The sequence below is a fragment of the Coturnix japonica genome, chromosome 5 (assembly GCF_054131305.1).
Source record: "Coturnix japonica strain WE chromosome 5, WE-NBRP24, whole genome shotgun sequence".
Classification (NCBI taxonomy): Eukaryota; Metazoa; Chordata; class Aves; order Galliformes; family Phasianidae; genus Coturnix; species Coturnix japonica.
In genome coordinates, this window is record NC_140667.1 from 24,792,614 (window position 1) to 24,807,928 (window position 15,315).

Genomic DNA, 15,315 nt, shown 5'->3' on the forward strand with positions numbered 1-15,315 from the left:
TTGTGTCAGGGTATTACGGATTTATTCTGCTGTTGCCAGATACATGTGGGATACGTATTTAGGGCAAACGAAAGTAAGCTGCACAGAAGCACTGACTGTTGAAGACTTTCTCTTTTTATGAATGTACATGCTTGTAAAATTTCTACAAAAAGAGTTGTTCAGACTGCTGGCTGTGTTTGAGATTGAGTTATATTTGATATTTGTGTGTTGTATTCTTAAAGTAATTACATACTTCTTTAAAGAAGTATTTAGCTCTTCTATACTGTTGAGTTGTAGTAAGATTTAAACATATGTATATATATATATATAAGATAAAAGCTTGTCAGCATGCTTTCCCAGGGGCCAGGTAAAATGCCCTTCATTTATTTAGGTGGAGGTTCAGAAGGTTCCTTGAAGAATCGCTCAGCATTCTGCAGTGACAAGCTGGATGAGTACCTGGAAAATGAAGGGAAGCTGATGGAAACGAGTATGGGATTCTCTTCTAGCACGCCCACTTCCCCTGTGGTCTATCAGCTTCCCACCAAGAGCACTAGCTACGTGCGAACACTAGACAGTGTTTTGAAGAAACAATCTACCGTAATTCCATCCACATCTCACACCTTCAAGCCTGCTTCTCTGTCATCTACCTCTAGGAAGACAAGGACTCAAAACAGACAAACATCTTCAAACAGCAGAGGGAGATCATCCTACAAGCCTATACTGCCTTCACCTTTTCCTGCCAAGCAGAAACAGAACCTTTCAGCATCAGTGGAAAAGGCTGCTAAGTCTCTCTCAAGTAGCAGTTCGAGTAACCAAGCAGATGGTCTCCTGATACCAAATCTGGATGAAAGCGTACTGCCAAAACAAATAAGTTTGCGCCATGTGCCACAACAGCAACAAGCATCTCGTCCGCCAGGTTTGTCTAAATCTCAAGTGAAGCTAATGGACTTGGAAGACTGTGCTCTCTGGGATGGCAAACCACGAACCTACATTACAGAAGAACGAGCAGATATCTCTCTGGCTACCCTGCTTACGGCTCAGGTAGGTAGCACTATTTTTCATTCTGTCTTTCAGTACTGTTGCTTTTTCAATTGTCTGTAGTTACTGAAGCTGCCTGTAGATGCAGAAAATGAGAGTGAAGCTACTTATGAGCATGACAAAACACGATCTTCCTTTGTGTTGCAGCCTTGCAGTGTTCAGATCTGCTGTCTTAACAGTATGTGAAAATACTAACTGTATTAATAACGTTAATTACGAATTATCCCAATTTCCCTGTTAAAAGTTGATGGGTACAGTTGCTATTCCATAACTGCACCTCCTTACTATTTGACACTTTTTTTTTTTTCAATAGGGCTAACTCAAAGAAACAAAAAAGACATCGTGTAACTTTGATGTCAGCTGATAAACTCTTTTGCTTTCTTCATCACCCACTTCATAGAGAGGCTGTTTAGCTGTCTTAAATTGCATCTCAGAATATTAAAACATAAACTCTCCTCTATTGTATTTTTTTCCATACGTGTGACAGATTTTCATAGATAACCAGACCATGTAGTAGGAGGGAGTTATTATTCTGAATGAACTTAGAATAGCAATTTCACTTGCACTTGATTTCATCTTGCTAAAATTTCAAGTGTATACTTACTATCTAAAACTGTTTCAGGCTTCTCTCAAAACCAAACCTATCCATAAAATGATACGACGACGAGCACCTCCTTGCAATAATGATTTCTGTCGACTTGGTTGTATATGTGCCAGTCTAGCACTGGAAAAACGTCAGCCTACCCACTGCCGCAGACCAGACTGTATGTTTGGGTGTACTTGCCTGAAGAGGAAAGTACTGGTGGTGAAGGGGGGGTCAAAACACAAGAAAATACTAAAAAAGGCTGTGCGAGGAAATCTTGTGTTGTATGGATCACAAGAAGAACAGCAAGAAGATGAAGATGTAGAAGAAGAGGGTGTTGGAGAAGAAGATGAGATGAAGCAGAAAGACAAGAGGAAAAGAAAAAAGGTGGAATACAGTGAGTATTGCTGGGTAAAAGTAATTTCTTAAACTTCTCTGAAATCAGCTGTCTGGCCAGGAAACTTTCTTAGGTTCTAGTAGGGATACCATTACTAAATTAAGAAATGGGAATGAGCTCTGAGAGATCTCTGCAACGATTCTCTTGGTATAACTGAGTGGCAGGTAATCACACCTTTTCCCTTTTAGTACCTCCTACCTACTACAGCCTTTTTTTTTTTTTTTTTGCATCACTCAGTTGTTCATCTTGCTCAAATAAATAGTTTCTTTTTGGTAATTTTAACCGTCTCTGAACTCCATAAATACCTTCAGAGACTAAAGATACAATTACTGCTATGGCTCTTGGTAATCTTTACTGTCTTCTGCTCTTCCTCTTACCAAGTAAGCATCTGGAGCTTGATTTTCAATTCCTGTATATAACTGTATAATTCATTGACTGTGATAGAAATAATGTAGAACAGTTTTAGGCCTGTCCTAAAATACAGAAATTCAGAAATATGACAGAAATTGGCCATGAACGTACATTATCAGCTTTGTCTTAGTAATAATTTTGTCAATGGTAAAAAAAAAAAAAAAAAAGGGGATGCTATCTGGTGTTTCACTGGAGTAAATAAATTTTTCTGTGTTATAAAGTATGTTTTTAGGATGTTTGAAATTTGTATTTGCTGTCAAGATCCCTTGCTCTGTAGTAGTTTTTTAATCTGCTGTCTTAGCACTGCTAGGAAACAGTGATTAGTGTAGAATCGTTTTCATTAGTGAACAAATCCCTGTGGCTTCTTGTTTGGATGTGAGACAAGAAAATATACCAGTATTATCTTCTTAATTCAGTATGAATTACTTACTGGTATGTGGCTGGACTTTAGACTCAAACTAAAATTTCCATTACTGCCATGCTACATTAGTTTTCGCTTGTATAAATTACTGGGTTTTTTAATTTTTTTTTTTTTTTTTTTCCAGCTATCTGTGACGCAGAGCCAGAAAAGCCTCTTAGGAATTGTCCATTGTGGGTAAAAGTAGAAGGTGAAATAGATCCAGAACCTATTTACATTCCAACACCATCTGTTATTGAACCAGTTAAATCTACAGTCCTGCCTAACCCAGAAGTTGTGCTTCCTAGCAAGCATCGATCTTCCAGTGGAGTGAAAACAGGCAGAGTGTATACTCCTAAACCCAACCCCGTGGTAAGAAATGGGATATGTTAATTCCTTTTTTTAAGCTGAAAATTAAAGCAAATACTGCCAAAAACTTCTGTATATTTTAGATAAAATGAGATGATAGGCATGTTGATAAGTTAGGATGAATTGACGTGTATATGTCTATAGAGGATTTTCTGTCACAGTGAGAAAGGTGGTGATGTTTTGCTGATAACCTCTTAAATAATACAGTAATATATGCTGCTAATGGGTAAAATGGTTGCTTGTCCTGTAATGTTTGTAGCAGTTACTGTCTGCAGGATGTAGCCTTGTTAATAACTTATTTGTGAAAAAAGTCTGAACAGTGACACGAAGGATCACTGTAGTTATAGAAGCTTTTGTGTTCTTGTTTGTGGCTTCACTGCCAGTGTTGTACGAGTCTGTCTTTGCCTCTCCTCTCCCCTCACCTTTATCTAACACAAGCAGTAGCCGTCATAGAGGAAGAACAGTAGTGAAGTTGAGTCTAGTTGTATTTAAAGAAGAAAATATGTCAGAGTTGCTACCTAATATGTATCAGATAGTTAATTGATGAATGTCACTTCACGACTTTTTTCTCTGTTGAGAAGTAGATTTTTTTTCCTGTTTTTCTTCCCCATTGTAATTTGGGAGCAATCTGTAGGCTGAGCTATGGTATTGTAGAGTGGCTTGGGTTGGAATGGGGGTTGGTAGATCATCCAATTCCAACCCCTCTGCCCTGAACAGGGTTGCTACCAGCTAGATCAGATTGTCCGAGGCGCCATCCAGCCTAGCTTTGAACACCTCCGTAGGTGGGGCGGGAGGAAAGATTCAACTTTTAATACTAGAGCTTTCTTTTTATATTTACTACTGTAGGAGTAATGTTAATTTTTTTTAGATAGCAAAACTGCTTTATAAATTGAGTGCACATCCAGAAGGCAGAGGTGTATTTTTTGTGTGTGTGTAGATTCGAGAAGAGGACAAGGATCCTGTCTACCTGTATTTTGAAAGTATGATGACTTGTGCACGGGTTCGAGTATACGAGCCTGGGAAGGAGGAAAAAAAGCAACAGAAGGATCAAAAGGATTCACAGAGTTCTTTTGTAAAGGTAAGAAATTACACTGTGTCTGGCATATATTGTACAACAGGTAGAAATATTGGAAATGGGAAAAAATTTTTCCTCTGGAACTTCTACATAACGTGGCAGCTTGGCTTTTATTTGATGGTGATGTAGTGATGGAACCCAATTAGCATGCAGTGATGGTGAGCTTACCTTGTTACTATGATATAAATTGTCTTCTCTGTGGAAATTCCTGGCTGCGGAATGCCTCATTGCATGAGTCTTAAAATTGCTCTTAGAAGATGAACATTTGGTTTCTGTCAAAGTTAAAATACTTTCTGTGGTTCTGGATGATAATGTGACAAACTACTGTATTTTGTGATGTGTTTTTATTATGGAAGAGGATACACAAAGTTAATATTTTGTTTACATCTTTTTTCTTTCCACAGATGTATGAACAAGGACTTCCAGCTTCGAAGAAGGAAACTTCTAAGAAAGAATTACCTAAAAAAGAGTCTTCTAAGAAAGAATCTTGTAAGAAGGAAACCAGTGAGATAAACAAAGACCCTGAAAAATGTGGAGGTAAGAGCTGAATCTTGAGTATAATTCAATGTGTTGATAGTTTTGCATTTTTTCCTTAAAAAGAAAGGAACTATTGATGAAACGAGTGCGTTTGCTGTGGGAGTTCCTACAATTGCCAATAAAACTCTTATGATGTGCTTGCAGTTTCCTTTTTCCTTAATCAGTTGTACGTGTGTAATGTGGGAGATACAGCAGGCTGACTCCCAAGTATTTGCCATCGCACCAAGGTTGTGTTACAGTAGTTTATTCAGGATAAAAGATTGTATTATACAGCAGACTTGTGTTTAAGGATGGTAATTAGATACTTAATAAGGAATGGAAATCAGAGGGTTCCTTCCCTACTCTCATTACTTTTTCATTACTTAAGAAGTAATAAGTTTACGTGTGGTTTTGTGAGTCTTGGACCCTCGTGTTCTTCACTTAGAAGTGTATGGGTCAAAGAAGTACCTCTACTTTATATGGAGCTGTTTGATGTTGGTTTATTTTAGTTGAAGTTGAAAGGTTGAACTGAATTTTTGCAGTACATTATGTATGAATGTGGCTTTGAGTTTGTAACTCATAAAGAGGAAGGTTTAGGCATCTTTGTCGCTTTCTGTTTGAAATGGCCCAAATCATGTTGCAGTTCTTAAAATGAGACGTACTCAAGGCATTGTGTCATCCACTAATGAAATACAGCTGCCCTTTTAAGCTGATTTTTTTCCCCACTGTTTAATGTATACAACAGCATTCTGTGTTTAAGGATGGGAATGGAAAAATAATACAACTAGTTGAAAACACTGAATTGGTATGTCAAAATTACAATGACCAGGACACAGGGCTCAACATCCTTATACTTTTGCAAAAAGTGGCGTTTGGATTTCCAATGACAGCAAAAAGTTGTACTTCTGTTAAACATCTTCCACAAAAGACAGTTCTGCTAGTGGCTTATTTGTCAGAAATAGCATTATTGGACACTGGTCCTTTTCTGACTCCAAGAGAAAAGTACCATCTCTGGAATAATGAGTGATGCTTTCCATATTGATGTTGCTTGGAGGTGTTACATCCACACACTGAACCGGTCCAGCTTTGTTTAGCTTATGAGATGCTACGGGATACAACCTGAGATAGTTTGGCTACAGTGAATTAACTGTGAGAAACAGTTACCTTAGTTTTGCATTTTTGCTTGCTTGTGAAGCTCTGCAAGGGGAAGTGATGTTTTGAACAGTTCTTTGTACTTGCCCTGCAGCTGAGACAAGGGTGGAGGTGGGCAGAGTAAAACTGTTTTGAATATCCAGGTGATTAAAATGCCACAGTATTGCAGAAACCTATTTCAATTCTTTCTCAGAGAAAAGTTCGTGGTCTTCCCATAGTGAGGGGGACTCTTCCTCCGCCTCCTGTGTTCATCCCACCACTCCATGTGCACCATCCAAACTTATCGAAATTATGTCTGACTGCAACTGGAATGAAGATTGCGATAAGATCTTGACCATCTTATCAAAGCACATCAACAGTAACATGCCACAGAGCCTCAAAGTTGGTAGCCTCATTATTGAATTGGATTCGGAACACAAAGCTCAGGATGCAGACAACCCTCCTGTGAACTCCTCCAGAGTGAAAATTTCAGTGCCATCCAACCAGGACAGTGATGAGAAGCCTGAGTCACCTGACTTGGAGACTCCCGATAGTGGAGTGCCGTCATGCGATAAAGCAGAAAATGTAAAGTCCTTTCAGGCTTACACATTGGACAAGCTACGGGAGAAGTTGCATGGGGGCAAAGGCTTGCCTTTTTATGCAGGAATTTCTCCTGCAGGAAAGCTGGTTGTCAACAAACGCAAAGCTAATATGAGCCACTCAGGCTTGATTCAGGTGGGTCCCTCTGCCTTTACTGTGGAGATTAGATTCAGTTTCATCCAGTATCATAGAACCCCTTAAAGACGAGAGCAAACACTCTTTTAATTTGTCTACCTAGTCTTCTTACTGTCCGGACAAGATTTCTTCATATCCAGTGATGGTTCTGCCTCTCTGTAACTTTGTCCCTTTTAACAGGACATCTGATTCCAAGTCTGAAGTCTGGTGATTTAGGTTGGTCTTTTGGCCTTCTAGGTCTTGGTGGCGCAAGTGCAGAATCTTTCTCAAGATCTTTGAGCTTTTGAAAACTCCCTGCAGATGCATTTGACAGTTAACACTTCTGAATAAGTGGCTGTCAGAAGCCGCAGAAAGAGTATTTTTAGAGTAGGTGTATTCACTGGGACAAAACTTTAAAAGGAAACCGTAAACATTAAATTGCTTTTTATTCAGTTTGCTAGTCTTGACTAATAGCTCGTGTTGTCTTCTGAGTACATGTTAGTGATGAAGAGACTGAAATTCAGAGCATGTCGTTTCTCTGCAGTCTCATGCTGCCAATGTGCTATTAGGGATTGCTGGCAGGAGCTGTAGGGCTAGGATCTCTTCTTTTTCAAGGATATTTTGTGGTCGTAGTAACACCACTTGCACTGGAGGTGTATGAATTAGAAAATGAAAATTGAGTGCATTTGTGTAATACTTTGTAGATGCTTTGCTCTCCCAGGAAAAAGCTTGCAGAAAGAGCAGCCTAGAGGCAGACTTCCTGTTTTAAAGAGTAGAGGTCTTTTTCATTACGGTGTGTTACAATAAGTGCCTTTTAGAGGCTACTACTGAGCAGCCTGGAAGTAAAATGCAATACTGCCAACCAAATTAGTATGAAATTTCCTGTTTACCACTAGGCTTACAGCCTGGTATCCAGAAAAGTTTGTTTGTTCTCTCAGTTACAACTGCAGATCTCAATGTGAGGTTGGTCAGCTTGTGATACAGTACAGACAAGAAAAGAAAGCTGACAGAGCTTTTGCAAAGTCCTTAGAGTTTTGTCCCGATGTGTATGTATGTGTTCTTTCTTCTGTACTGTCAGGTGTTCATAGCTTAGAGAATTCTATCTAAAACTGTCCTCATATCTGGAAAACCACTCTTAACTCAGGACTGCAGTGTAAGTAGGAGAGAAAAAAGCGTGCTAGCTTCCCTCTACTTAATTTCAGTGATTTCTTGTGCTCCTTTGAACTCTGTGGCTCTGTGTGAGAGTCTTGAGCAGCATCTAATATCTGTATTACAATGATATAACAGAGTTGCTTGAAGTTACTCTGACCAGCAGGGAAATTAGGAGTTCCCATTCTGAACTGTAATGTGGCTCTTTGTTTTTGTTTTTTGAAGAGGACGCTTAGAAGTCCTGTGGAATGAAACACCTCTCCAGAGGTGGTGAACTAGCATCCTTTTCACAAAATTTCCCTTTTCCACTTTTTTCAGGTTAATGATAAAAGGTATCCTCAGGCCAAACTGCTTTTGGGACAGATGGGGGCATTACATCCCGCCAGTCGGCTAGCTGCTTATGCCACAGGCAGGCTGCGACCCACAGTACTTGATAAGTCAACCCTCAGTACTGTGATCTCCAAGGTAGCATCCAATGCTTCTGGGACACCATCAGTCCAGGTGCCCACAACATCAGCTCCCAAAACTACATCTTCCACCAGCACTACTTCAGACCCCAGTGTGAAGACTCTGAATGCTCTTTTCCCACCACTGAGACAGATAGGTAGGTTGGAACTTATTACTGTATTTTAAATTGCGTGAAGGTAAAATAAAAAGCAAGTGTACAGCATTGCTGTTGATTTCTTAGCAACAGTACTTGCTGCCTTTGGCTGACTTGCCAACTAAGCTGCCTCTGCAATAAATAACCTCTCTAAAGTAGAAAGGTTTATTTTGAGTTCACAGTAAGACTAGTGGTGTTGACTTCAGTTATTTTACTAACAATACTAGAGCATATTTTCAAGAAACAAGGGAGAAGAGGTACAGATGCCCATTGAGCTTCAATTTTTGTTCTGAGAGTTTTTTTACTATGATTTTTTAATTGCTTCTCATCAAGCACTGAAATGAAAATGGGGGTTTAAAGTTGGAAAGGATAACTCTGAGCTGTAGTTCTTCAAAGTTTGTTTTTCTGATGGTGTTGAACTTAGAATTGGAACCTATGAGACCAGCAAAGCTGCATGAAGCAGTACAGTGAAATACAAGACGTTCCAAGTCTGGATTAGCAAAAGAACAGGTGTGCAGCTGATAACTACAGTGGTCTGTGGTCTCATTGGATTTCACAAGCTAAACAGGGTTGGACTTAGTCAGCACTCTTGAAGTTTCTTTATTTTGCCAGGTTTTTTTTGTTTGTTTGTTTTATTGAGGAAGGAATATCAGGAAAAGCATTTGGTACTTGTGTCTGAGTTGGTACTGGAGTGCTTACCCAGCATGGCAAGAGGTGAATTTGCTTTTAAATACCGTGTTTAGCATGACTTTAAACAACAACAAAAACCAACAAAGAAATCTAGTTCCCAGCCACACATTTTCCCCCATCTTCACAAAATATCTGAAGAAGCTTTGCAAGAGAAAAGGATGTTACCTGTGTCCTGGCAAAATGTTAACTATGGTTCTGTTTCCTTCTGCCTAAATTTTCCTTGCACTGTAAATGTTTGTGTTGTTCTTCCTGTGGTAAAACTACTTTTTTTTTTACATGTTAATGCACTGTTCAAAAGGTGGCTGCATTTCATTGATGGTTGAAGCAATCGTTGCATATATACTTAAGTTGGGCTTGTGCGGTGATCTCTGTGCTGTTGTACTATGTATCTGGGTCCTGTTCCTCACCTGTAAGTATCTGGAGTGATACAGATACGGTATTCTGATCCCTGGAGAGCAAGGGATGAGGGGAAGGAGCTTCCCAATAGTGATTTCTTCCTGTGGTCCTCCTTCCTCTGTGGCTGTTTTAAACTTATATACAGTCAGAAAATCAAGAAGCAGTGAAATAGAGGAAGATTGAAAAAACTGCTACAGGAAGAATTTGAGATTCAGAACATAGTTTGAGCCTGTTATTGTACCTAGTCATTTGTTTCCTTGTACTGAAATTATATATTCATAGTTTCATGGTGAATAACATAGCACCTCAAGACCTCATTTTTTTTTGTATGACCAGGAGGAAGTGCAGTAGAATATATGCATATTTCTAATATGTGAGTCGTTCAGGACTGCCATGAAGGTTTCAGGTTAATTACGAGGTATTCATAAATTGAATGGAAACCCAAATTCTTGATGAAGTGACAGTTGTAGTGCCTGAAGAAGAGCAAAGAAAAGTCTATTAAAATTTTGACCTGCAAGTTTTTGTTTGCAGCTGTTCGACACTGCCCTGGCGGTGTGTTCACAAAGTTTGTGATGAACAAAGTTGGAGCTCTGCAGCAGAAGATTCCTTCAGTGAGCACATGCCAGCCTGTGTCAGGGCCACAGAAGTTCAGTGTCAATACTACACCAATCATGGTTGTCACTCCTGTGGTTCCCTCAAGTCTGGCTCCAGCTCAGTGCACTGTCTCTCCTGGGGTCACTACAGCCACCACCACTTTTCCTGTTACTGTAGAAAGTACCAGTGTGGCACCATCTACTGTGTCTGCTCCTAGCCAAGCAAGAGCTAATGAAACTGTATCCTCTCCTGCAATTACAGTCACAGGTGCTTCTGCAACACCTGGAATCAACACTTGCACCACTTCCTCAGCTGCCACTTCTACTGCCACTGTGAACATAACAAAAGCAACTGTGATTGCTGCTCCAGTACCAACTCTGTCACTCCCTACTGTAGTAACAGCACCAACAATTACTTGTCCTGTTGTCACGACATCCCCTTCTACAGTTGTACTAACAACTGCAGTGGCTACATCTGTGGTAACCACACCAGCTTCCTCTGTCAGCTCCGTTCCAATTATATTATCAGGAGTGAAGTCAGCTCCTTCAATAGCTCCAAAAAGAGGTAAGACTTGTCTGCCTCAGTGTATTGTTGCAAATGCTCACGTTTTTCTTTCCTCATTCATTGTTGGATCACAATATGCAATTGGCAGAACCCATTTTAAGTATAGACTCATTTGTCTCACCGTTATTTCCAAAATGAGGTAAGAAATGTAATCTCTTAAGTGGCTTCTTTTTATTCCAGCCTAGCCTGAACTATTAGAAAAGGGCGAAAAAGAAGTTACCTGGTCAGTGTCTGCTGTGAAATGAGCTTGAATTCTCCCATTGTTTCTTGGCTTGTAGAAATGTGTAGCACCGTTATTACTGTGATTGCTATGATTTCACTACTGGTATAGAATTGAAGAAGTAGGCGTGGAATTACCTTTTCACTGTTACTTGGGGGTTTTTTGAGTCATGGTTGAGAACTAGATGTGTGTATAAAGATCCAATTGTTTCTAAAACATCTGTGCTTGATTTAAGGATAATACATGATTTATAGAATGTTTTCTTAACCTGATTTTATGTAACTTTAAAAACTGTTTTAGAAGATGCTACTCCACAAACACAAGCTCTAAATAAGACGCCTCCAAAGATAACTCCTGGAACAGAGAAACGTGTAGGACCGCGACTGTTGTTGATTCCAGTGCCTCAGACATCCCCTGCTTTGCGACCGTTAAACAGTGTGCAGATTCCTCAGAAACAGAGGATGATTCTTCAGCCCCTCAGGAGCCCTGGTGGGGTGAACCTGTTCAGGCATCCTAATGGACAGATAATTCAGCTTGTCCCACTGCAGCATTTTCGAGCTCCAGGTGCCCAGCCCAGTGTCCAGCCTAACATGCAGCAGCCGGCGATGTTCCGCAATCCAGGTACAAAGCCCAAGGTTTCTTTCTTGGTTGATTGATGTGTTACTTACGTCTGTTGCACCGTATTTCTGTCTGTGATACTCGTTTATCCTACTGAAAGTAATAGAGCAAGGTATAAAAATTGAATAGTTTACTTTATTCAGTACTGACTTTTTCCCTAAGAAATTGTTATGACACTGGTTATGTTGTGATCTGTGAGAATGCTGGCTGCTTCTGGTACAGCATCGTATTCTGAAAGAAAACTGTATGGGCAAGTATAAGCTGGTATTTTCTTTTCTTCACAGGATCTATTGTAGGAATTCGGTTGCCTACACCTTCCAAGCCTCCTGAGCCACCTGTTTCTCTTGCTTCCTCTGCGTCTTCCTCTTCTCCTGTCAAAAATTCAACTGCACAAACTGCAGGACCCAAGTCATCCTCTACGACCACTCCAGCTACTCATGCATCTTCTGCTCCTCCTCCAGTAACAAGTTACGTGTCACAAGCAGGCACTCTGACTCTAAAGATCTCAACTCCTGCTGCTAGTAATGTGACAAATCTAACCACCGCTGAATCAAAAATAACTGGCAACTCAGGCGTTCTACCAGCTTCAAATGCTAATGTCGTACCTTTACAATCTGGTAGTTTTGCTTTACTTCAGCTCCCAGGACAGAAGACTGTACCGAACTCCATTCTTCACCATTTTGCATCTCTTCAGATGAAGAAGGACTCCAAGAAAGTAAGCCAGAAAGATGACTCGGGTGCTGCTCAGCAAACAGAAACAGGGAAGGATTTGCACTCAGAGGAGACTGCAGTTGCAGAGACTGAGGTCACGGTGTCAGTTGGCAAACAAGAAGAAACGGAGGTGTCAGTAAACCAGTCAAATAATGTTGAAGAGTCAGTGTCTGGGACAGTCACACCCGTTAAAAGTTCCACTGCTTTAGAGGCATTTGAGAAGGATACAAAGGTGCTTGAGGGTTCTGGTGGTGATGGCCCCTGTCTTCAGAATGATGTTTCCACGGATGTTATATCATGTGACCATTCATACATCAGCGAAAAGCCGAGTGATGAGGAAAATGAAGCAATCACAGAGGTGAAAGAGAATTGTGTCTCTTCTGAAAATGTAGGGGCTGTTTCAACTGTTTCTGAAACAGTTTGTGAATCATTAGATCATTCTCTAGTTGCTCCTGTGAATGATGCACATGCTCAGAGTCTTAAGGATCAAGAGACTGCACGGTTGAAGAACCATGAAAAAGAACAAATACATACTGAAAGGGAAGATAAACCAATTAAAGAGCAGGAAGGTGAAGTGCAGACACATATGAAAGAGAGTAACAAAGAAAGTTCTGGGCAGTCCCAGAGACAGCAAGAGCAAGATACGCAGCTGGAGAACAAAGACAGACAGACAGGAGCTGAAGTGTCTCAGAACAAAAAAGAATTCCAGGATGGTCTTGTGCAGCCAGAAGTGGAAAAAAGGGAGTGCAGGGACTCTGCAGAAGCAGAAAGCTTGAGAGAGAAAAAACCAAACAAGTCTGAAATAAGTTCTGCAGAAGAGCAACATAATGCTTTGGGAGATAAGCAGGTGGTAAGTACTGAGGAAGGCAAAACCAACATAGCCACGCAGGAAGGCATTAAAAACGAAGAAGAAGGTGCTGTTGATTCTCAGGAGGAAATCAAAACAGTTGAAGATACTGTAATACATGCTAACAGTTCTTGGAGCAAAATATCCAGCATTGCTCCTGTTTCAGAAAACAGAAGTGAAGCAGATAAGAAAGCTGACAGATCTGAGAGAGGAGACTTCATGATACCTGAGCAGAAGGCACAGGAACCCAAGCATCACAAGAAGAGTTCTACGCCCACTACTGATACAACTGGTTATATGGAAGAGGAAGAAGAAGATGATGATGATGATGAAGATGAAAAAACTGATGATTCTGCTGATGAGATACTGGATGGCGCTTTTGATTTCTCAAGTGAAGAGGAAATAGATGTTGAAAAAGTGGTAAGTATTTACTCTTTATGAAGGGACTTCTTTTAATTAACCAGCATCCATGGATTGGAAAGGAAAAGTATAATTGTGTTCTAGGCTTCAGTTTCTGTAGAAATCCTAGATATGGTTCCCAAGTGAAAATGTTTCTGACTTCTTTACTGTAAATTCTTTTTTTTACTGGGAGGCATGTAAGTGGCCTTTTGGAAACTGTTTCTCATTATGTGTTACGTTGAAACAGCTGTAGTCAAAGTGTTACTGTTACATGTGGCATTGCTACTATATTGACTCAAGCAACTTGGTTCTGGCTAATATGACATGGAATTCTAAATTGTGTCAGTCTGGAATTTCTCATATTTTAAGCTGTTTCCTTTTACTGGATGTTCCTAGTTCTTATTACTTAACATTTGTTTCTGGAAGGAATGCTTGAATTGTTCCTGGAATTCCTCTTGAAGTTTAGTAATAAATTCAAGTAGCACTGAAAGCTGTCATTCTGTGTTCAATAGAAAAGAAACTGGTTACAGAAGCCACAGGATAAGGGAAGCAATGTGGTTAATCTCTGTAAGATAAGTTTAGGTTTTAATGTTAGTAGAGTTTCCATCTGATTTTGTTCCAAAGCTGAAACAGTCATACGTGTAACCTCTTCTTACATTTCTGTTGTATGCAGCTTCAGAAACAGTGCACTGTTAGTTAAAGATACAGAGTTGGGATTTTCTGGTTGGTGTAAATGATGTAAGAAATCAGTCTTTTGGGGGATGGGGGGGGGGTGAGATTAAAGTAGAAAGAGATAAAAGGGAGAAGAATTGAAGAGTAAATGGATTAAAATATGGTAGTCCGCGCTAGCCTTTTCAGAATATGAAGCTCCAGATACATAATTCCAATTATGTAAAATTCTTTTATCCCTTGTCTATTAATTCCTATCTACTATTCAAGACCAAATTAGACTACTTCCTCTTCTAATGATACTCAGACTAACTCAGTTGAGCCAGCAGCCATAGCTTTTGAAGAACATATTTTATTTAAGAAAGAAATAGACAAATGAATTGGTATAGCAGCTCACAGTTTTCAGCCGTGATAGTAGCATCCCAGCTGCGTGAAGGTGATGAAAACAAAAGCATCTGTGATTTTTGGAAGCTCTTCCAATTTGCAAAATTGAGCTATTGCTGCCTTGTGTTGTTGGGGTGGTGGCAGTTTGACAGTTCTGTGTCTTCAGCAGCGTTATCATCAAGTTTAGAGAACTGCAGTTCGTAGTTATCAGTTGCCCAATAAACCTCAGACAAAGTAGCCTTAAGAATCTGTTTACAAACAGATAAAAAACACAGTGTCTTGGTCACAGAGGAGCCTGTTGCCAGGACTGATGTTTTAAAGATCTGTGTGTTTTATTTATGTCCTATGAAAGAACAATAAAACCAATTATCAGAGATTCTAAGAAGAATTTGTTTTGGAAGAAGTGTATTTTGCATGTTTCCGAAGTGGTTAGTACAGTTCAGGGAACCATACGAGGTATTTTCTAAGTATTTACCATAAGCTTATACAAACTTGATTAAACTAGCTTTGGTTCTAGAGCAGCAAAGCTGGGCATTGAGATCTTGAGGAATTTTAAAACCTGTTCAGAATTTGGTTGAATTCTTGCTGCGTCAGTGTGTGCTGCCTGCAGCTTGAGTTAACACGTCAAAGCCTAATGGAGAATTCAGTTTTAAATCTAGTTAAGTAAGTCTGTAGTCTTCTGCCCTGGGGGCTTGTTGGTAAGAATAGATTTGTCTCAAGAAGACTTGAAGCAGCCAGGATCACCTGTTTGGGACAATTGCAGTAAAGCATTGCTATTTATTTATTTAATTAATTGTTACTGATGACATTTTCAGTAGATCAACAGAATGAGGAAAATATTTCTTGATGGGCCATTCCCTTTC

General features: G+C 39.8%; 1 protein-coding gene across 25 annotated transcripts in view; it reads left to right on the forward strand.

Annotated features, from left to right (window-relative positions):
- Positions 1–15,315, forward strand: part of MGA (MAX dimerization protein MGA) — a 49,076-nt gene that overhangs the window by 18,423 nt on the left and 15,338 nt on the right. For 11 of the 25 annotated variants that reach the window (XR_014947149.1, XR_014947150.1, XM_015864344.3 and 8 more), the window contains exons 8-18: positions 371–1,020; positions 1,640–1,997; positions 2,954–3,177; positions 4,112–4,252; positions 4,654–4,786; positions 6,111–6,631; positions 8,078–8,363; positions 9,349–9,459; positions 9,978–10,604; positions 11,125–11,445; positions 11,727–13,420. Coding sequence is in view for 23 of the 25 variants with exons in the window: in XM_015864344.3 (XP_015719830.2) it covers positions 371–1,020; positions 1,640–1,997; positions 2,954–3,177; positions 4,112–4,252; positions 4,654–4,786; positions 6,111–6,631; positions 8,078–8,363; positions 9,349–9,459; positions 9,978–10,604; positions 11,125–11,445; positions 11,727–13,420 (5,066 nt within the window). In the remaining 2 variants the exon portion in view is untranslated. Of the gene's footprint in view, positions 1–370; positions 1,021–1,639; positions 1,998–2,953; positions 3,178–4,042; positions 4,253–4,653; positions 4,787–6,110; positions 6,632–8,077; positions 8,364–9,348; positions 9,460–9,977; positions 10,605–11,124; positions 11,446–11,726; positions 13,421–15,315 lie in introns of those variants that run through there. The other 14 variants (XM_085550288.1, XM_085550292.1, XM_085550289.1 and 11 more) reach the window with 9 other exon arrangements.